Genomic DNA, 22,357 nt, shown 5'->3' with positions numbered 1-22,357 from the left:
AAATCATACCAAATTAAATTAATCCCTTCTGCCCTTGGTGCATACTCCCCCATTCCTTGCATATTCATGTCCAATTCAAAAACCCCCTTAAATGCACCTTTTGTATCTACCCCACCACCACCACCTCCGGCAGCGTGTTCCAGACTCCTACCATTCTCTGTGTAAAAACAATTTGCCCCTCACATTTCCTTTAAAATTTCGTCATCTCACCTTAAATGCATTAGTATTACATGCTTCACCTCTGGGGGGGGAAAAAAAGATTCTGGCTGTCAACCCTATCTATGCATCTCATAATTTTATAAACTTCTATCAAATCTCGCCTCAGCCTCTGCCTGTCCAGGGAAAACAAACTGAGTTTTCCCAGCTTTTCCTTGTAGCTCGTACCCTCTAATCCAGGCAGCATCCTGGTTAAACCCCTTCTGCACCCTCTCCAAAACGGCCTCTTCCCTGCTTTAATCTGCCCTTTAAATTCTACCTTCGCCAAAGCTCTCAGTCCCCTGCCCGAATTTATCTTTGCAGAGTCAAATGCTGTTTGGTCATTGGCTTTGCAAGGAGCCTGGGGATGTTTTACCATGTGAGGCACCACTCAAATGTAGGTTTTCGCTTGGCATTATTGGCTCACTGAAGCAGCTGTGAGAAATGACAAGATATATTCAGGATGAAACAATTGAGGACTGACTCACTGCTACTGAGACTTGAGGAGATGATTGAGAAAGGGCTGACCCTTTTGAGGAGAAATTTCTTCACTCACAGGGGTTACAGGGTCATGGAAGCATACAGCATGGAAACAGATCCTTTGGTCCAAGTGGTCCAGGCTGAATATAATCCCAAGCTAAAATAGTCCCACTTGCATGATCCTGGTTCATATCCCTCCAAATCTTTCATGTCCATCTACTTATCCAACTGTCTTTTAAATGTTGTAATTGTACCCACATCCATCACTTTCTCTGGAAGTTCATTCCACTCACCAACCACACTCTGTGTAAAAAAATTTGCCCCTCGTCTTGAAATCCCCCATCCTAGGGAAAATACAACTAATATTAACACTATCCACAGCTGTTTTGATTTTATAAACTTCGATCCCATTGTCTCTCAACCTCCTACACTCCAGCGAAAAGGGTCCCAGGCCCCCCCCCTCCTTACTCAAACCTTCCATACCCAGCCACATCCTGGCAAATCTCTTCTAGATCCCTTCATGACTCTGTACCCTATAGTGTTGCAGCCACTCCATCGTTGAATATGCTCAAGGCGAAGAAAGGAAGATTTTTGCGGTCTCGGGGTAGCAAGGGATACAGGGAGGGGTTGGGAAACTCTAACTCAGGATTAGGCCCAATCACATTATTGTGATTGAAGGTCCAAATGGACAAGTCCTGCTTCCATTTTTTTTTAATGAAGTATTTGATCATTCCCCACTGTAGTTGGGAGTTATGGTGTACAGCACTCATGAAGATTGTTACAGTGGACCATTGCATTCTATACAAATACTGTCAACTAAATTCCGGACAACTGAGACCGAGTGGGAATGGGGAGCTCGTGAGCATTATTAGAAAATGCTATCCAACAGGAAATCCCTCAACCAATCAGAACCTGCTTCTCCTGCGATATAAATTGTTGTTCCCTTTCTGTTTTGAATTTGGTTTTCAGGATAGTTGATGGTATTATCACATGGTGTAATCCAGAGACCCAGGTGATATTCCAGGGAAAGCGAAAAAATGATGGAGATCTCAGCAGGTCAAGCAGCATCCGTGGACAGGGAGCAAACTAACTTTGAGTCTGGATGCGGTTTCGTTCAAGCCAATGTGAGATGTGGAGGGGGGCAGTAATGAGGTGGAGGAGTACTGGGGGAGAAAGGGTGTTGATCTTGCAGATTAAAAGTAACCAGAATGTGAGAATGGCAGAACAATCTGCCAGACTAGGAAGGACACACAGTCCAACTGGATTGGCAGGGCAGGGGAGAGAGGACATGGTGATAGAGAATGCAGCATGTAAAGCTGAAAGGAAAGGAACTGGGTTAAATCCCACGGTGGCAGATGGTGGAAGCTGAGTTCAGTAAAAATCTGGAATTAAAAGTCTAACGATAACCATGAAACATTCTCAACTGTTGTAAAAACCCATCTGGTTCGCTAATGTCCTTTGGGGAGGGAAAATGTCATCCTTACCTAGCCTGACCTACATGTGACTCATAACCCTCTGGCAATCGGGAATGGACAATAAACATAGGCTTGGCCGGTGAGGCCTTCATCCTGTGAATGACGTTTTTGAAAATCGTGCTTTCCCATCCCGATAGAGTGCAATGGAGAAGGCCTTATGTGGGGGTTTCAGTGCTGGTGGGTAAAAGTACCAATGTACCTGGCTCCTGTTACAGGAATCATGGCATGAAACAGCACCGAGAGTTATGTTTTATTGTGAGGAGAATTGAATGCAAGAAGAGGGAGGCTAAACTTCAGTTCTGTAGGGGACAGCCTGGCAGGATCAAACCCTGTTGAATAATTGTTACTTTGAAGAAAGAGGCCATTTGGCCCGTTTTGCTTATACCGGTTCTACCCCACAGTGCCAATCTCCTGCCTTTCCCATAATTTCCTGCACGCCATTTCTATCTAGATGACCATCCAATGCTTCAATTGAACCTGCCTCCCCCACATTTCCACGCAGTGTGTTCCACGGCCTGACTACTAACTGGGTGAAAAAGGTTTATTTGTTGACATCACTTTCCATCTTCATTCCTTAAGATTAGATTAGATTCCCTACAGTGTGGAAACAGGCCCTTCGGCCCAACCAGTCCACAGCGCCCCTTGATATATCCCGCCCAGATCCAACCCCTATAACCCACACACCCCTGAACACTATGGGCAATTTAACATGGCCGACCCACCGAGCCTGCACATCTTTGGACTGTAGGAGGAAACCGGACCACGCGGAGGAAACCCACGCAGACACAGGGAGAAATGTGCAAACTCCACACATACAGTTGCCAAAGGTGGAATCGAACCTGGGTCCCTGGCGCTGTGAGGCTGCAGTGCTAACCAGTGAGACCCCAGTTGACATCACTTTCAATCTTCACTCCCCTTTGTCATCTTCCTTGTACGAGCGGGAACAGCTTCTTCCTGTCTCATCCTCTCGTGATTTTGAAAATCTTGAACAAATCACCCTCTCTTTCCGCCTTTCCTTTGAGGACAACAGTCCCCAACTTCTTCAAACCTATCCTCATCGCTAAAGTGTCTCATTCCTGGAACCGTTCTAGTAAATTGCTTTTGCACTGTCTCCGATACATTCACATTTTTCTTATAATGTGGCACCCACAACCCGACACAATACTCCGGCTGAGGTCTGACAAGGGTCTTGTACAAGTTCAATGTCACCTCCCTGCTCTTGTGCTCTACGCCCCTGTGAATAAAATCGAGAACAGTGAATGTGTTATTACCTGCTCCCTCAGCCTGACCTGCTAACCCTCTGGGATCTGTGCACATGTTACACCCAGGTTGGTCAGCTCCTGTGCCTCCTTTAGAATTAGCACATTCTGTAGCCTCATGGCCCGGCATATCCCCCATTACCATCAGGCCAGAGGATCAACCCTGGTTCAATGGAGACTGCAGGAGGGCATGCCAGGGGCAGCACCAGGCATACCTGAAGATGAGGTGCCAACCTGGTGAAGCTACCAAACAGGAAAACTTGCGCACCAAACAGCGAAAGCAGCAAGTGTTAGAGCTGAACGATCCCACAACCAATGGATCAGGCCTAAGCTCTGCCGTCCTGCCACATCCAGTAGTGAATGGTGGTGGACAATTAAACAACTCACTGGAGGAGGAGGCTCCACAGATATCTCCATCCTCAATGGTGAAAGGGCCCAGCACATCAGGGCAAAAGATAAGGCTGAAGCATTTGCAGCGATCTTCAGCCAGAAGTGCCGAGTGGATGATCCATCTTGGCACCCTCCAGTGGTCCCTGGCATTACAGCTACCAGTCTTCAGCCAATTCGATTCACTCCACGTGATATCAAGAAACAGTTGGAGACACTGGATACTGCAAAGGCTAAGGGCCCTGACAACATTCTGGCAATAGGACTAAAGACTTGTGCTCCAGAACCTGCCGCTCCCTTAGCCAAGCTGTTCCAGTACAGTATACACACTGGTATCTACCCGACAATGTGGAAAATTGCCCAGGTATGTCATATACACAAGAAACAGGACAAATCCATCCCGGCCAATTACCGCCCCATCAGTCTCCACTCGATCATCCGCAAAGTGAGGGAAGGAGTCAGTAACAGGGCTATCAAGCAGCACCTGCTCAGTGATGCCCAGTTTGGGTTCTGCCAGGGTCACTCAGCTCCTGCTCTCAATACAGCCTTGGTCCAAACATGGGCAAAAGAGCTGAATTCCAGAGATGAGGTGAGAGTGACAACCCTTGATATCAAGGCTGCACTCGACCGAGTGTGGCATCAAGGAGCCATAGGAAAATTGGGATCAGTGGGTATTGTGCTCCTGATCTTTGGGGTATGCAGCACAGAGGGTGCTGAGGCAAATCTTTCCTGTGGCCTTGCTCCTGAGTGTAGCCAACATGGCTCTCAACAGGCCCAGGCAGCGGGCAGTGGAGGGGGTGGGGATGCCCAGCTGATTGCCCTTTGATCGTGGTTATGTCTGTGCCCAAGTGCCCTTTAAGAAGGAGCATGCAGTGCCCACTGGCATCTTTGAACCTTTTCTGGAAACTGTGGGCCCTGTCATTGAAACATAGAAGATAGGAGCAGGGGGAGGCCATTCGGCCCTTTGAGCCTGCTCCGCCATTCTTCACGACCATGGTTGATCATCCAACTCAAAAGCCTAATCCTGCTTTCTCTCCATAAACTTTGATCCATTTGCCCCAAGTGCTATATCTAGTCGCCCCTTAAATACATTCAATATTTTGGCATCAACTACTTCCGGTAGTGAATTCCACAGCTCACCACTGAAGAAATGTCTCATCATCTCTGTCCTAAAGGATCTACCTCTCATAATGTGACCCCTGGTTCTGGGCACACCCACCATCGGGAACATCCACCCTGTCCAGCCCTGTTAGAGTTTTATGAGTCTCTATGAGACCCCACCACCTCATTCGCCTGAACTCAAGCAAAAGTAATCCCGACCTGGTCAATCTCTCCTCATACATCAATCCCTGGAATCAGCCTGGTAAACCCTCACTGCACTCACTCCAGATCAAGAACTTCCTTCCTCAGAAAAGGAGACCGGAACTGCACACAGTATTCCAGGTGAGGCCTCCTGAAGGCCCTGTATTACTGCAACAACACGTCGCTGCTCCTGTACTCGAAACCTCTCACAATGAAGGCCAACATACCATTTGCTTTCTTTACCGCCTGCCGCACCTGCATACTTACCTTCAGTGACTGGTGCACAAGGACACCCAGGTCCTGCTGCACACTCCCTTCTCCCAATTTACAGCCATTCAGGTAGTAATCTGCTTTCTTATTTTTGCTTCAAAAGCGAATAAACTCACATTTATTGAAATTATACTGCATCTGCCATTGATATGGCCACTCACATGATATTTTGTTTCCTCCTCCAACATTGATTCGATTTAATTCCCTTAGTTTTTCCATGTTTATTACTTAATCTCACAGTTCCACAGTTTTTGTTTTGCTTTGTGGGAAAGAGTTGCATTATTCCTTAATCTTCGGGACAGATTTTGGGTGGTGCCTGGGTTGAAGGTTATGAAGAGGGATTGGATGGACTGGAACTGTTTTCCTTAGAGCAGAGGAGATTGAGATGGGACATGATTGGATTGAGATGTGCAACATTATGAGGGGCATAGAGTCACAGTGTGGAAGCAGGCCTTCCGACCCAACTTGTCCACGTCGACCCTGTTTTAAACAACTAATCCCATTTGCCTGTGTTTGGCCCATACGCTACTAAACCTTTTCTGTCCATGAGACTGTCTAAATGTCTTTTAAATGTTATAATTGTATCTGCCTGTACCTCTTGCTCTGAAATCTCTCCCAATCCTGTCAGCAATTGCGCAATCCCGTCAGTCCATCTGACTGTGGGATTGTATCTTTCCTGACTAGAGTCTTATACCTTCTCTGCTGAGATGTTTAACTCTCTCTCTCCTTCTCTCTGGGTCTATATATATACCACCACCTCTGAATTGCTCTCAGTACTATGTCCCAACATGCATGTTTATTTTCTCCCTTCTCTCCCCAGTACTCTCTTCTTTTCTCCCTAAATTTTCCACCCAATCTGTGATTCTAATTTGCAGAGCTATGGGGGAAAGTCAAGAAGGTGGGACTAGCTGAACTTGTACAGACACGATGGGAGAATGGCCTCCTGTAATGTAACTATCATCTGGTTCAATCATTTATTCCCTCCCTCCTCCAGGTCACTCACTTTTCCTCTCATTCCTAGTTTTCCTCACTCGAGCTCTCATTTTCTGATGTCTCTCTGAGGATACCTTCTCTATCCCTCTAGATCACTCCCCTGTTCCTTCATACTTGCTGCACCTCTCCACTGTTTTCTCTCTCTCCCTGGAACTCTCTCATTCAGTATCTCTCTCTTTCTCTGTGGATCTGTCCCTCGTTCTTCCTTACTCAATGAAACTCATCCTCACTTTCTCTCTCACTCTTTCTCTGGACCTCGCCATCATTTTCTCCTGACAATTTTCCCCCTTTCTCCCTCATTTTCTCGCTCTCTGTCTCTTATTTCTCTCTTTCTCTGTCTCATTTAATCTCCCTCACTTTTCTCTCTCTCTCTCTCTCTCTCTTTCCTTCACTTCTCTCTCTCTCTCTTCACCCCCCCTCACTTTTCTCTCTCTCTTTCTCTCTGCCCTCACTTTTCTCTCTCTCTCTCTCTCTCTCTTCACCCCCCCTCACTTTTCTCTCTCTCTTTCTCTCTGCCCTCACTTTTCTCTCTCTCTCTCTCTCTCTCTCTTCACCCCCCCTCACTTTTCTCTCTCTCTTTCTCTCTGCCCTCACTTTTCTCTCTCTCTCTCTCTCTCTCTCTTCACCCCCCCCTCACTTTTCTCTCTCTCTTTCTCTCTGCCCTCACTTTTCTCTCTCTCTCTCTCTCTCTCTCTTCACCCCCCCCTCACTTTTCTCTCTCTCTTTCTCTCTGCCCTCACTTTTCTCTCTCTCTCTCTCTCTCTTCACCCCCCCTCACTTTTCTCTCTCTCTTTCTCTCTGCCCTCACTTTTCTCTCTCTCTCTCTCTCTCTCTTTTTCCTTCACTTCTCTCTCTCTCTTCAACCCCCCTCACTTTTCTCTCTCTCTTTCTCTCTGCCCTCACTTTTCTCTCTCTCTCTCTCTCTCTCTCTCTTCACCCCCCCCTCACTTTTCTCTCTCTCTTTCTCTCTGCCCTCACTTTTCTCTCTCTCTCTCTCTCTCTTCACCCCCCCCTCACTTTTCTCTCTCTCTTTCTCTCTGCCCTCACTTTTCTCTCTCTCTCTCTCTCTCTTTTTCCTTCACTTCTCTCTCTCTTCACCCCCCCTCACTTTTCTCTCTCTCTTTCTCTCTGCCCTCACTTTTCTCTCTCTCTCTCTCTCTCTCTCTCTCTCTCTCTCTCTCTCTCTCTCTCTCTCTCTCTTCACCCCCCCCCCCTCACTTTTCTCTCCCCCTCTCTCACCGGGCGGTATGTTTCTCCCACAGCGATGTGGTTCGAGTCCGAGCTGTAGTGATGACCCGCGATGACTCCAGTGGGGGCTGGGTGCCGCTGGGGGGGCCCGGCCTCAGCCATGTAGCGATCTGCCGGCTCCCGCACTCCGACGAGAGCGGCCAGCTCCGCTTCCTGATCCGTGGAGAGCGGATCCGGGATCAGACGGTGAGTGCTGGTCACAGGGCGCGGGGACAGGAGGCTGGGGTCGGGGCTACACGGGACAGAAACATGCCCAGAGAGCCTCTGTGCGCACCACCCCCGGAATCACAGGCCCTCCTGTGGGAACGATGCCGGATGGGTGACCTTGCCCTGAGGTCGGTAGCGAAGGGTGGAAACTTGAACCCACCACGAAAGAGACAAACGCTCAAGCTCTGGGGTCACGGCCGCAGTGTGGCTAGTGCCAATGGTGCACAGCAAGATCCCACACACAAACAGGCACCCCCTGACCCACATCCAGGTACCCCTGTCGACCAAGGTGTCAAAGTTCTGGGCTCCATTCTTCCTCGGTCCCCACGCAAGTGTGAATTGTCCCTCCAACAGGAAGGTGGGCACTACCTTGGGGTTCCTAGCCCCACCGGGACGGTCGGACTCTCTAGGCGCTGCCTTCAGCCTGTGCCAGCGGAGAGTCAGTGCGGGGGGGTGGGGGGGGGGTCTCTCGATTCCAGTAAAAGAGGTTCTGTGTTGCTGTAAGAAAGACTGAGGTGGGGGGCCAGGGTGTGTGGCACGGGGAAATGAATGCATTAGTGTCGAGGTGACTTCACCACATCTCATCAGTGTCAACACTATAGAACTGAGCGTGCTCAGCTTCTGTTTGGGAGGGGTCAGGCCCAGCTGGGAATGGCCTGAGGGACTGAATGGCCTCTTTGGATGTGACTATTCTCCCTTTTTCCTTCTGGGCCCTTTCAGCCAACTTTGGTCTTCCCTGGCCTGTCTTCTATAATGAATAGATGAATAGACAGGGTGGGTTAGGCATGACAAAGATGGGATAACGGGGAGAGGGTGGTCTGGATCTGTTGCTCTTTGGAGGGTGGGTGCAGACTCGTTGGTCCAAATGGCCTCCATCCGCACTACAGGGATTCTCTGATTTCCCTTTTCTTGCCCGTTACATCAGGAGAGAGGTTAAGGAGAAGGATGCGGGGTGGGGAATCGGCTGACAGCAGGATCATTGGGTGTTCTGCACACCATTGTGTGTATTCGAAGGGTAAGAGTTCACATAAAGTGGGAATTCATTTCCGATTTCATCCTTTCTCTCCCGACAGACCATCCTGGAATGTGGCCTGAAGAAGGACCTGGTTTACAACAAGGTGAATCCCATCTTCCACCACTGGAAAGTAGACAATGTGAAGTTTGGCCTCACCTTCCAGAGCCCGGCTGATGCAGTCAGCTTCGAGAGGAGCATTAACAGCACCATTAAGGAGCTGGTGGAAGGTAGGAGTCACGTGGCCCCGTGAGTCAAATTATCCCCAGCCCAGCTCTGTGGGAGACGGTGCTCGGTACCCTCTCTGGCAGACAATTGGACTCACAGCCAATGGGTTCGGGGTCAATCCAAAGCCAGATTCATTCCCTAAGTCAGGCTCAACACTAGGACATTGGCCTCTGCATCTCCAGGGCGCTGTACTAGACTGCCAATGGGCTCAATGCTTGAGTGTTAGACCCCTGAGTTAAGGGACTGGGGCTTGAGTGCTAACCCCGTCTAACTCCAGGACTCCCAATCAAAGAGCCCAAAGCCAGTGCCCTCAAGCCACAGTGTAGGTGTAGAGTGGGACTGTCAAACAGTAAGCCAATATTAGACTCTTAATCTGAGAGATCTTAATGATAGAGAGTTGGACTTCCACTTAAAGGGCCAAATGTCATCATGCTGGGTTTCTGGTTCCTGGCCTATTGTTGGACTTTGTGTTAAATGTAAGGTTAGCCAGAACTGGTGCTCGAGTGCTAGAGTACTGGCTTCTTGAATAATGGGGTATATGGCAGGGGGTTGGAAGCCCTGACCAACAAGTCAGTGTCAGCCCATTCCAAATTTAGGGCTCAGTGCCAAAGTATTGGTCTCCCAGAGAGATCTCAACATTCGTGTCTCATGCCTAGTGTTGGTCTCCTAATCTAAAAGTTCAGGTCCAACGGTTCATTCTTGAACCTAATGATCCAACACTAGAATATTGGAACACCCAATGCTCATGTCATGTGGTAGGCTGTTGATCACCTAACCCACCCATGACCTCACGTGAACACATTTGAATCCCCATCAAATGGCCTTGTATCACAAACATATAGAAATAGGCTATAGAAGCAGGAGTAGGCCATTCGGCCCCTCAAGCCTGCTCCGCCATTCGATATACGAATTCAGTTCCTTAATCCCATCTCCCGCCCCGCCAATATCCCATCATCCCATTAGCCGCAATGGTTATATCTATCTCCTTTTTGAAAACACAAAGTTTTGACCTGAAACACTTCCTGTGGTAGTGAATCCCACATGCTCCCCACTCTCTGGGTGAAGATATTTCTCCTTATCTCGGTCTGAAAAGGCTTACCCCTGTCCTTAAACTATTACCCCCAGGTTCTGGACTCCCCCACTATGGGGAACATCCCTCCTGTTTCTAACCTGTCTAGTCCTGTTAGAATTTTATATGTTTCTGTGAGATCCCTCCTCATTCTTCTAACCTCCAGAGGACACAATCCTAACTGATTCAGTCTCTCCTCATACATCAGCCCTGTCTTCCCAGGAATCAGTCTGGTAAACCTTCCCTGCACTCCCTCTGTAGCAGGAACATCCTTCCTCAGGTACAGAGGCCAGAACTGCACACAATACTCCATGTGTGATCCCACCAAAGCCCTGTATTACCGCCGCGAGATGGCCCTGCTCCTGTACTCAAACCCTCTCGCTATGAAGGTCAATGTACATTCTGCCGTCTCTACTGCCTGCTGTACCTGCATGCTCACTTTCAGCGACTGGTGCACAAGGAGTCCCAGATCTCATCGAATGTTCCTCTCTCTCCATTTACAGCCTTGCTATTTTTTCTACTATAGTGGGTAACCTCGCCTTTACCCACATTATACTGCATGTGCCATGCATTTTCCCATGCACCCAGCCTGCCCAAATCACACTGTGACATCTCTGCGCCCCCTCACAGCTCACCACCACCGACAACACCCCGCCCTACCCCCCCAGCTTTGTGTCATCTTCAGATTTTAAAATACGAGCTCTTGGGTCATATGGGGCTCCTAATAGCAAGATACGTTACTACAGTGAATGGCGAGTACAGAAACATCTCGGAAAATGTGACTGATATTTGATGGTTCATTCTGATCATTCTCTTGAGAAAGGGGTTCTCAATGCAGTATATTACATTCCGATAATCCGCTCCTTCTGTCCAGCTGGCTTCAGGCTCTCGAGGCTGTTTGATACTTTGTTAGGGGTCTGGTTCCCTCACTGTCTTTGCAGATGTGACATTTCCTGGACCAGTCCCAGCCCAACTTCAGCTGTGAGCTGTGGTGCTGTGTGGCAGTGAGTAGCTCCTCACATGAAACTGCTTCTCACCATCGCAATGCAGCTTCAGATTCCCCAGCATACTACTCGAGATTCGAGGCTGGAGCAGAACCCATGTTCAGTGTTTATCTACACATCACCCAAACCTCTCGGTCAGGATCCAAACTGCAGTTCATATGTCTTTCCCCAACGTCCACTCTCTCTCAAGAGTGCTGATTGGTGTTCACATTTGTAACTCACTCCTGGGTTTCTATTATCATGGCCAGCAGCATGAGGTACCATACTGCAGAACGGGGTGCAATGGGGAATTGGGCCTGAGGTGTAGGGCGTCGGGCCCGAGGAGAGGTGTGTCGGGCCCGAGGAGAAGGTTGTCGGGCCCGAGGAGAAGGTTGTCGGGCCCGAGGAGAAGGTTGTCGGGCCCGAGGAGAAGGTTGTCGGGCCCGAGGTGTAGGTTGTCGGGCCCGAGGTGTAGGTTGTCGGGCCTCAGGAGAGGTGTGTCGGGCCTCAGGAGAGGTGTGCTGGACCTGAGGTGTAGGTTGTCGGGCCTCAGGAGAGGTGTGTCGGGCCTCAGGAGAGGTGTGTCGGGCCTCAGGAGAGGTGTGTCGGGCCTCAGGAGAGGTGTGCTGGGCCTGAGGTGTAGGTTGTCGGGCCTCAGGAGAGGTGTGTCGGGCCTCAGGAGAGGTGTGCTGGGCCTCAGGAGAGGTGTGTCGGGCCTGAGGTGTAGGATAAAAACATAAAGAACTTGGATACTGAAATTGGAAACAAAAATAGAAATTGCTGGAAAAGCTGTGCAGACCTGGCACTGTCTGTGGAGATAGATCAGAGTTATTGCTTCGAGTCTGACGATCGTTCCTCAGAACTGATGGTAGCTGGGAAATACTGGTTTACATGCAGAGGGTAGTGTTTTGGTGGGGGTTAAGGAATAAATGGCAGAGGGAACAGCAGCTGGACAGACAATGGAGTGGGTAACAATTTGGCGAGGAGAGTGAATGGGGCTATTAGTGGCTAACAATGGGTTGTGTGTAGAAGCAGATAGCAAGGCCGGTTGTGTGGGGGTTGAGGTGAGGACATTAGAGAAAGTGCCTCAAGCCCTAAAATTGTTGATCTTGACATTGAGTCCAGAGTGAGAGTCCTCCCACCGTGGGGAGGGCGGGTAGAGACGGGGGACACTGGGGGAAGGGCAGATAGAGAAAGGTTCCCAAGTGGAAAACGAGGTGTTGCTCTTCCAGCCTGAGGTGTAAGGTTTGGGCTTACTGTGTGGGGGGAACTGGGCCTTGGGTGTAGGATGCTGTGGGGCTCTAGGCCTGGGGAGCACAGCGCTGGGCCTGGGGAGTCAGGAGATGACATCTCTGACCTTCGATGTTCTTGTGTAACCCCTCCCTTCCCCGCTTCCCCCCCCACCAGGGTCTCTGAGCTCCTTGTCGTCGGCTCACAGTGAGGCAGGCGCTCCAGAAGACGTCGCTGCAGTAAGTAAGGCCACAGAGAGATACAGGCTCTTTCCTTCCTCTGTTTCTGGGAGGTGCTGATGGAGAGAGGGGGGCACTGTGGGGAGGGCAGATAGAGAGGGGGGGGGCACTGCAGGGAGGGCTGATAGAGAGAGGGGGGGCACTGCAGGGAGGGTTAATAGAGGAAGGCACTGTGGGGAGGGCAGATAGAGAGAGGGGGGCACTGGGGAGGGCTGATAGAGAGAGGGGGGCACCGCAGGGAGGGTTAATAGAGGAGGGCACTGTGGGGAGGGCTGATAGAGAGAGGGGGGCACTGTGGGGAAGGCAGATAGAGATGGAGGGCACCATGGGGAGGACAGTTGTGGGGGGGGCAATGCAGGGAGGGCAGATAGAGATGGGGGACACCGTGGGGAGGGCAGATAGAGAGGCGGGGGGCACTGCGGGGAGGGCAGATAACGAGGCCAGGGCACTGTGGGGAGGGCAGATAGAGATGGGGGGCACTGCAGGGAGGGCAGATAGAGAGGGGGGCACTGCAGGGAGGGCAGGTAGAGATGGGGGGCACTGTGGGGAGGGCAGGTAGAGATGGGGTCACTGCGGGGAGGGCAGGTAGAGATGGGGGGCACTGCGGGGAGGGCAGGTAGAGAGGGGGGGCACTGCAGGGAGGGCAGGTAGAGATGGGGGAGCACTGCGGGGAGGGCAGATAGAAATGGGGTCACTGGGGGATGGGCAGATAGAGAAGGGATACATGGGAGGGAAACAGGAGGTCCCTGGGGGAGTGCCCTTGGAGGGTGGGGATGGAGGTGTATCTGTGGGGTATGTGCTGGGCCATTCCTCCCCTCTAACTGTGCCTCTCCCTCAGACACTGACTGACAGCGAGTCCTCAGCCAATAGCCAGAAGGAGATGCTGCCAAAACACATCACCATAGTAACCAGTCAATCCTCATCAAGCTGCTACATCCGGTCCCCAGCTTCCGATCGCTTCCGGCTCGGAGTCACACCGGGATCTGCACATCCCAACCAGGTACAGAGAGGGCCAGATACTCTCCAGCATATACTCCACTGTCCAAACCGCCCCCCCCCCCCCAGCCCCCCCTTCATCCCTCACCCCCCGCCTTCATCCCTCACCCCTCACCCCGATCCTCCCTCACCCCGATCCTCCCTCACCCCGATCCTCCCTCACCCCTCATGCCCCCTGACCCCTCATGCCCCCTGACCCCTCATGCCCCCTGACCCCTCATGCCCCCTGACCCCTCAACCGACCTCACCGCTCATCCCCCCTCACTCCTCATCCCCCCCCTCACTCCTCATCCCCCCCTCACTCCTCATCCTTATCACCTCGTGCTCACTCCATCACCCTATGCCCTCAACCCTTCACCCTCTCCCAGCTCATCTCTCATTCCCCCACCCCCTCATTTCCCCCCTCCTCATTCGCCATTCCTATTCCCCAACCCCTCATCTCCCACCCCCTCATCTCCCACCTCCCCAACCCTCGCCCCTCTGGCCTCCACCCTTCACCCACACCCTCCCCAGCCCCTCCTCCCAACTTCTGTCTCCCACACTGCAGCCCCTCCCCTCCACCCACCTTCTTCCATCCTCTACCTCCCAGCCCTCAGGCCCCACCTGTCAGCCCCTCACCCCCCCCACCCCGAGAAACTGTACACGATGCTCTCCTTGTGATCTGACTACAGTTTATCACGGTTCAGGGTGACTTTGCTTTTCCAGTAACCAACGCCTCTCTTCATGAAGCCTCGGAGCCCGTTTGCTTTGCTAACTGTGCTCTCAATGCAGCTGCCCCCACCCCAACTCCCTACCCTCACCCCCACCGCCATGCCCAACCACTACCCTCACCCCACCCTCACCCCCAACCCTAACCTCCATCCCCAACCCCTTCTCTAACCCCCACCCCCACCCCCACTGCCAGCCCCAACCACTACCCTCACCCCACCCTCACCCCCAACCCTAACCTCCATCCCCAACCCCTTCTCTAACCCCCACCCCAACCCCCACTGCCATCCCCAACCACTACCCTCACCCCACCCTCACCCCCAACCCTAACCTCCATCCCCAACCCCTTCTCTAACCCCCACCCCAACCCCGAATGCCATCCCCAACCACTACCCTCACCCCACCCCCAGGGGGTGGGGGTGTGGGGTGGGGTTTGGGCTTGGGGGTGGGGCGGGGGTGTGGGGGGTATTCTGTTGGAGGGTAGCTATGTTACTTTCCCGCCACCATGTGGAAGAGCCTGAGTGTGGGTGGAAGCTCTTTTCCATGGTTTTTCCTGAAAGGGACGGGCAATACTTCCCCTTCCACCACTCCCTCCCCCTCCACCACTCCCTCTCCCTCCACCTCCCCCTCCCCCACTCCCACTCCCACTCCCTCCCCCACTCCAACCCCAGGATCCATTAGATGGGCTGAAGGATGGTTGCTGGATGCCCAGATTCACCCCTCCCATCAACCAACCAGGTTGTAAGTACCACCAGAGCCCACGTATCACCACCATTCCACCACCACCCCTTCCCCCTTGTTATCTGTAGCTTCCCCTCACCCCCACATCCCACCCTGAAGAAGGGTAATACCCGGAACGTTGGCTGCTCCTATTCTCCTGATGCTGCCCGGCCTGCTCTGCTCTTCCAACCTTCTGTTCATCCAGCTTGGATGGGCTGAAGGAGCTGGGGGCAGGGGATGGAATCTGCTGCAGTTTTGAGCTGTGCCTGTTGGAGGTGCTGCTGAACTCATGGCAGAAACCACTCGCTGTAGCCCTCTGTAGGTTCTCACTGGAGGTGTAGCTGTGGGCCTGGTCTGTTCACAGTCGACTGGCGTCACGTGCTGGAAGTCAATGGCCCCTTAGGACCCCAATGAATTGGAGGGCGAGTTCCTCAGGAGCGAGAAAAGCAGAGAGCCACATTAGTTAATAACCAGGGATAGTAGGAACTGCAGATGCTGGAGCACCTGAGATAACCAGGTGTAGAGCTGGATGAACACAGCAGGCCGAGCAGCATCAGAGGAGCAGGAAAGCTGATGTTTTGGGTTGAGACCCTTCTTCAGAAAATGTGGGTCTCGGCCTGAAACGCCAGCTTTCCTGCTCCTCTGATGCTGTTTGGCCTGCTGTGTTCATCCAGCTCTACACCTTGTTATCTTAGTTAATAACCAGGCCCATTGTAATCCCCGTTGAGCTCCTGCAAAAAACATTCATGCAGTTGTAAATGGAAATCAGTCCATCTGGTGAGCCATTCAGCCTGTCCAGGCTGTGCTGGCCCTTTTGAAGAGCTTTCCAATGAATTCCACTCCACAAATTCTCCCCGTCCGTCTTATAATCTGCATCTACCATCCTTTTCGAGAGTGTGCTCCAGGTCACAATAACTCCCTGAGGGAGAGAACATTCCTCCTCTTCCTTCTCCTCCTCCTCCTCTCCCAACCTGGTTCTCCCACCTGTTAGCTTGACTCCGTGGGGGTTGGAGGTCACTGATCATCCCGCCAATGGAAAGGGGCATTTTCTCTGAGAGGCATCTACCTGAAACTGCAGCTGTGCGGGTCTCCGAGGATTACGGGAAAAAAACCACTTTTGCACAGCCGAAAGCCTGGAGCAGGCTGGGGAGGTGAGCTGCCATTTTTCCAGGGCCCCAGCAGCAGAGGGGTGGGGGTGTAGAGGGGTATTGGACCAAAAGTTGCCCTACTGTCTGAACGTTGCCTCAGGGCTGTCCAATACTGAGTGAGGAAGGGGCAAAGGTGGAGTGGATTGAGGTGGGTTGAGGACTGAGTGCTGGGAGTTGGAGAATGGGGGAAGTGGGGAGTGATGGGAGGTGGGGGAACGAGTGAGAGTCAAGTGGGGTTGGGGACTGAGGGGTGAAGGCTGAGGAGTGAGGGAGTGGGGGTGAGATTTGATGGCGTGGTTGCAAACGGAAGGGATGATCTCTTTCGCATCATAGCCAATGATTTACCCACAACAGGCGTGGCCTCAACTCATTAACACAAAATAAACCGGCCCATGGTCACTCTGCTACATTGGGATCTTACTGTGCAGAAACGGACTGCCCCAGTTGCCCCAGTTTTTCGATAATCACGCTCCCCACGCAGCAGGTTGGGGATGGGGCAGGTGTGCATGTGGAAGGGGGCTGATGTGTGGGTGGGCAAGGTGAGTGTATGAGGTTGTGTGTGTGTGGGCATGGAGGTAGGAGTGTGTGGGTGGCGGGGAGAGGGTAAGTATGTGTGTGGGGGTGCAGACAAATGTGTGTCTGGAAGAGAGTGGGTGTGTGGGGGTGAAGAATGTGGAGCCGGGGCGTGTGCATCCTAGGGCTTTGCAGGAAGCTAGGGAAGAGATTGCAGGGCCCCTAGCAGGGGTATTTGTATTGTTGACGGGTGACGTGTGGGAAGGCTGAAGGCTGGTTAATGTTGTGCCCATATTTCAGAAAGGCTTCAGGAAAAGCAAAGGAACTATAGACCAGTGAGCCTTACATCAGTAGAAGGTAAGCTGTTGGAGGGGTAAGAGAGAGGATTTACATGCATTCAGAAAGACAAGGATGATTAGGGATAGTCAGCATGGCTTTGTGTGTGGGAGATCGTGTCTCACGAACCTGATAGAGTTTTTTGAAGAGGTGACCGAGGGGATAGGTGTAGGTAGATAAGGCAAGGCCTTCGATAAGGTTCTGCAGGGTAGACTGGTTAGTAAGGTCAGAGATCACGGGATCCAGACAGAGCTAGCGAACTGGATACAAAATTGGCTTGACAGTGGGAGACAGAGGGTTATGGTGGAGGGTTGTTGTCCAGTTCTGTGACCAACAGTATTCCACAGGGATCGGTGCTGGGTCTACTGTTGTTCATCATTTATTAAACAGTCCGTATGAGAATGTAGGAGGCATGGTTAGTGAGTTTTCTGATGTCTCTAAGATTGGTGGTACAGTGGACGGTGAAAAAAGTCATCTAAGATTACAAAGGGATCGTGATCAATTGGACCAGTGTGGGCCCAGGAGTGGCAAATGGAATTTAATTCAGATAAATGATAAGAGTTGCATTTTGGTGAGGCAAACCAGGGCAGGACTTGTATTTACACAGGGGATTGCTGTCAAAGAGTTACCTAGGGGTGCAGGTACATAGTGCCTTGAAAATAGTGTCACTGTTGTCTGGGTGGTGTAGAAGGCATTTAGCATGCTTGCCTTCCTCGGACAGAGCACCGAGTACGGGAGCTGGGACGTTATGTTACATGAGATGGGTAAGGCCGTGTCCAGAGTAATGCACACACTTCTGATCAGCCTGCTACAGGAGGGGTATTATTAAACTAGAAGGGGTGAAAAAAAATTTACAAGGATGTTGCCAGGGCTGGAGGGTTTGAGTTATAAGGAGAGGTTGGAAAGACTGGGACAGTTTCCCACTGGAGTGTCGGGTGCTGACCTTGTAGAGGTTTATAAAATCATGCATGGCATGGGTCAGGTGAACAGCCAAGGTCTCTTCCCCAGGGCAGGGGAGTCTGAAACAAAAATGCATAGGTTTAAGGTGAGAGGACAACGATTTGAAAGGGATCTGAGGGGTAACTTTTTTCACACAGTGGGTGGTGTTTGCATGCAATGAGCTGCCAGAGGAAGTGGTGGAGGCTGGTACAATTACAGCATTTATATAGGTATGTGCATAGGAAAGGGTTAGAGGGATATGGGCCAAATGCTGGCAAATGGGACTAGATTTATCTAGGTAACCTGGTCAGCATGGCTGAAGGGCCTGTTTCCATGCCGCATGAGTGTGTTGTTTTGGGGTGTGGGTGTGGCATTGGCGTTGGGAGGGTTTGGGCTGAGGAGGCTGGAGAAACTTGTCGCATTCCTCTCCCCTCCCCAGGTCCCGAGCCAGCCGCTGCAGGGCAGTAGCCTGAAGGTGGAAGATGAGGGGGAGATCGCTAGGCCGTGCCGAGACTCCGGGCCACTGAAGGGCTACGAGGATTACCGGAGAGCGGCGCTGGGAGGCCGCGAGGCTGACAAGGTGGACCTGTGCGTGCACTTTGCCAAGGGCGAGGGGCGGGTGGCGGGGAGCTCGCAATCGGAGTGCCCGCTAAAGGAGGCAAAAGGGTCGCCGGCCTGTCACATCGACACGCTGCCCTCGGGCGGCCTGAGGAAGGGCAATGGCGCAGGAGGTGGAGATGGAAGAGGGCCTAGCACAGCGGGCGAAGAGGACATGGCACCCTCCCGCTGTATTTACTGCCGGGATGTGTTCCAGGACAACGGGCCTGGGAGGTGTCGGGATGCCCCGGATCCAGCAGAACACTGTGTCCGGCAGCTCAGCTGCATGTGGTGTGCGGAGTCCATGCTGTACCACTGCATGTCTGACTCAGAGGGCGATTACTCTGACCCCTGCTCTTGTGAAGCGAGCAGCCGCCATCATCTGTGTGCCCGCTGGGTAGCGCTGGTCGCCTTGTCTGCCCTTTCCCCCTGTATGTGCTGCTACCTACCCCTGAGGGCCTGCCATCACTGTGGGCAGCGCTGGGGCTGCTGTGGGGGCAAGCACAAGGCCGTGCGGTGAATGGCCTCAGCCCTCACTGGACGCCTCCCCCCAACCACACCCCCCCCCCCCCGGTGTTGCCCTCAATGCCCACCCTCATCCCTTCACCACCCTCAAAGCCCTCACCCTCACCCCTAGCTCAGGGCAATGGCAGGGGACTGTGGCAGCGGTGGGGGGGAGAAACGAAGGATTTCAGTCACAAAGCGCTAACAACAGGAGAGAGCGAGGACAACAGTAATGACAACAGTTACAACCACAACAAAAACTGTAGCTACAACAATTCCAACACCTACAGCAACATTGATCACCACAGTAACCTCAACTGCAGCTGTAACATCGACTGTAGCGGCTACGACGACGACTCCAACAACAACATTGCCCACAGTTGGCGCCTTCCTTGCGAATGAGCCCCAGAAGAGGCCATGCCAGACGTGAGGATGGGGGTTGCCGTTGAGAGCTGGGTGCTGCTGTGGCTGACCTCGATGGGAGGGAATGGCTTTCCTTTACACGACTCCCACCTGACTGTTGACACCCGAGGCTCACTTCGCAGTTGGCCCGTCAGAAACGCTTCGACACGCCGTTTCTGAAAGTTGAACAGCACGGAGTGGTGGCCGTTTGGCCCATCGGTGTGACCCCTGCCTGCCGTCGACAATCCCCTCTCTTTCCCAGCACCTGGGCTTTTAGGTATTTTCTCTTTTTTTTTAATCGAATCAACCTGTTCAGAGACATTTATAAATGGGAGCCGGTGGGACTTGAACCTGGGCCTTAGATTTTTAATCAGTGAGGGAGTGACAGGGAAGTGACATTGACAAGTGAAAGGCAGAACAGGCTGGATGGGCCGAATGGCCTACACCTGGCTCAGTGGTAGGCACATTACCACTACTCCGCAAGGAGAGTCTGCCATCACATTGTATGCTATGGCGTGTCAAGTACTCATCTAAATAGCTCTTAAATATTTTAGATATTCTATTCTGCTTTTGGGCATGTAACCGAACCATGCCCCGTGAGTATGTCAATCAGAAACCCTCACCAACTCCTCCGCGCGTCACTGTGTGCTCCGCTGCAGTCTGAGCGACAGGTATGCTGGTGAGATGCTTTTATGTTTTATACTTACAAGCCTCCTCTGCGATTCCCAGAGGACCCCACGCTGAGGGACTGAGAGTCCCACCAACTATAAAGGGCAGGGCACAGTGTTTCAGCAGAAGCTCCATTTCCCGACATTGACCAGAATGGACACTGGTCAGTATTGGGGACGATTTGCTGAATGGATACAGCGGGAGGAGGGCGATGGGATCCAATGCACCAGCCCCTTCCCCAGATCCCAAATGTCTCCATGTTCCTCTTACTCTCAGCCACACTCGCGCACACACACACACACACACACACACACACACACACACACACACACACACACACACACTCTCACACATACGCGCGTGCACACACACTTACACACAGAGGCACAGACACACAAGCACACTTACACACACACACACACACACACACATACAGACTTAAACACACAGACATACATACACACACACACACACGCGCGCACACTTACACACACAGGCGCGCGCGCACTTACACACACACGCACACTTACACACACACGCACACTTACAGACACACGCACTTACACACATGCACTTACACACACAGACACACTTACACACACACGGGCACACTTACCCACACTTTCATGCACACTTACACACAGAGGCACACACACAAACTTACACACACAGACACACACACACACACATACAGTTGTGCACACACACATACGTACACGCACACATACGTACAGACACACACAGACACATGCACACACGAACACACACACACACACACACACACACACACACACACACACACACACACACACACACACACACACACACACACACACATACTCTGTACTTCTCTGCTCTCAGAAAGATCCTTATTCCAGTCTCCACATTGACACATCTCTCACACACATGGCCTGGGTTTCTCTCCCTCTCTCTCATTGCCTTACACATTCTAGCCTTTCCTTCCTTCCTTTCTCACATGCTGTTGTTTTCTACTGTGTCTCTGTCACACTCACTCCGTTTGTCACAGTCACAAACAAGTTTCATCTCCCTCTCTCTCTCTTAAACGGACTTGCTGTCCCTTTCTCTTGGTCCCTCACAGATACACACACTGTCCCTCAGTTTCACATACACTCAAACTTAGTTAAATGCACTCGCTCAGGCACCCAGTTACAAACACTTTCTCAACTACACACTCAGTTGCAGGCACCCTCTCACTCTCGGTTACACACGCATTCTCATTCTCAGTTAATCATGCAGTCAGTTACACACATACACTTGCACACACACTTACACACACACTCTTACACGTGCACGCACACACATGCACTCTTACGCACACACAATCATGCAGTCAGTTAGACACACACACACACACACAGAGGCAATCATACTGTCAGTTACACATACACACTCACACTCTCTCACACACGCACACGCTCTCACACCACACGCACACACAAACTCACACACACGCACAAACTCAACTCTCACACACACTCACAAACTCACTCTCTCTCACACACACACACACACACACACACCACTCACTCACTCTCTCTCTCTCTCTCTCTCTCTCTCTCACACTCACACACACTCACACACACACACTCACTCTCACACACACACATACACACACTCACAAACTCACACTCTCACACATACACACACAAACTCACACTCACATACACACACACATACACACACACACTCTCAAACTCACACTCTCACACATACACACACTCTCACGCACACACACACAGTCATGCAGTCAGTTACACACACACATTCAATTATATCCACACACTTTCTCAGTTATATGCGCGTTCTCTCAGTTAAACTCATATACTCTCACTCTCTTGTTACATACTCGCTGTCTCGGTTACACGTGTGGACAGCAGCTGTTTCCATGTCTCTCTTTTCCTGTCTCTCTATCTTTTCCCCATTTCAAGCCCAGTGATACTCTGACATTACCTCCAGATATCTGGATCTATTCATATCTAAACCAGGGCCCTGAGCCTGATTTAATTTACGTTGTTTCCTGCATTTATCTGTGCGAGTGTGTGTGTGTGAGACAGTATAAGTGAGCATGTATGAGACTACGTGTGTATGTGTCCGTGAGTGTGTGCATGTGTGAGTGTGTCTGTGTGTTAGTGACTCTGTGTGAGAGACTTTGAGAGTGTGTATTTGTGTCTGTGTATGCATGAGTCTGTCTTTGAATGTGTGTGTGTACATTCTGCTCTCCATGTGT

The 22,357-nt window shown here is 51.6% G+C and overlaps 1 protein-coding gene across 1 annotated transcript in view; it reads left to right on the top strand.

The window, feature by feature from the left end:
- LOC125447676 (sprouty-related, EVH1 domain-containing protein 1) overlaps positions 1 to 19,054 on the top strand; it is a 30,645-nt gene extending 11,591 nt beyond the window's left edge. Inside the window, exons 2-9 of the mRNA XM_059640910.1 lie at positions 7,624 to 7,795; positions 8,890 to 9,058; positions 9,735 to 9,811; positions 10,756 to 10,881; positions 11,176 to 11,263; positions 12,516 to 12,577; positions 13,416 to 13,577; positions 18,377 to 19,054. Of these exons, the coding sequence (XP_059496893.1) occupies positions 7,624 to 7,795; positions 8,890 to 9,058; positions 9,735 to 9,811; positions 10,756 to 10,881; positions 11,176 to 11,263; positions 12,516 to 12,577; positions 13,416 to 13,577; positions 18,377 to 19,054 (1,534 nt within the window). The remainder of the gene's footprint in view (positions 1 to 7,623; positions 7,796 to 8,889; positions 9,059 to 9,734; positions 9,812 to 10,755; positions 10,882 to 11,175; positions 11,264 to 12,515; positions 12,578 to 13,415; positions 13,578 to 18,376) is intronic.
- Positions 19,055 to 22,357: the final 3,303 nt, after the last annotated feature.

The sequence above is a fragment of the Stegostoma tigrinum genome, chromosome 39, assembly GCF_030684315.1.
Source record: "Stegostoma tigrinum isolate sSteTig4 chromosome 39, sSteTig4.hap1, whole genome shotgun sequence".
Classification (NCBI taxonomy): Eukaryota; Metazoa; Chordata; class Chondrichthyes; order Orectolobiformes; family Stegostomatidae; genus Stegostoma; species Stegostoma tigrinum.
Note: the sequence above shows the minus strand (reverse complement) of the source record. Positions and strands in the feature narration are given on the sequence as shown.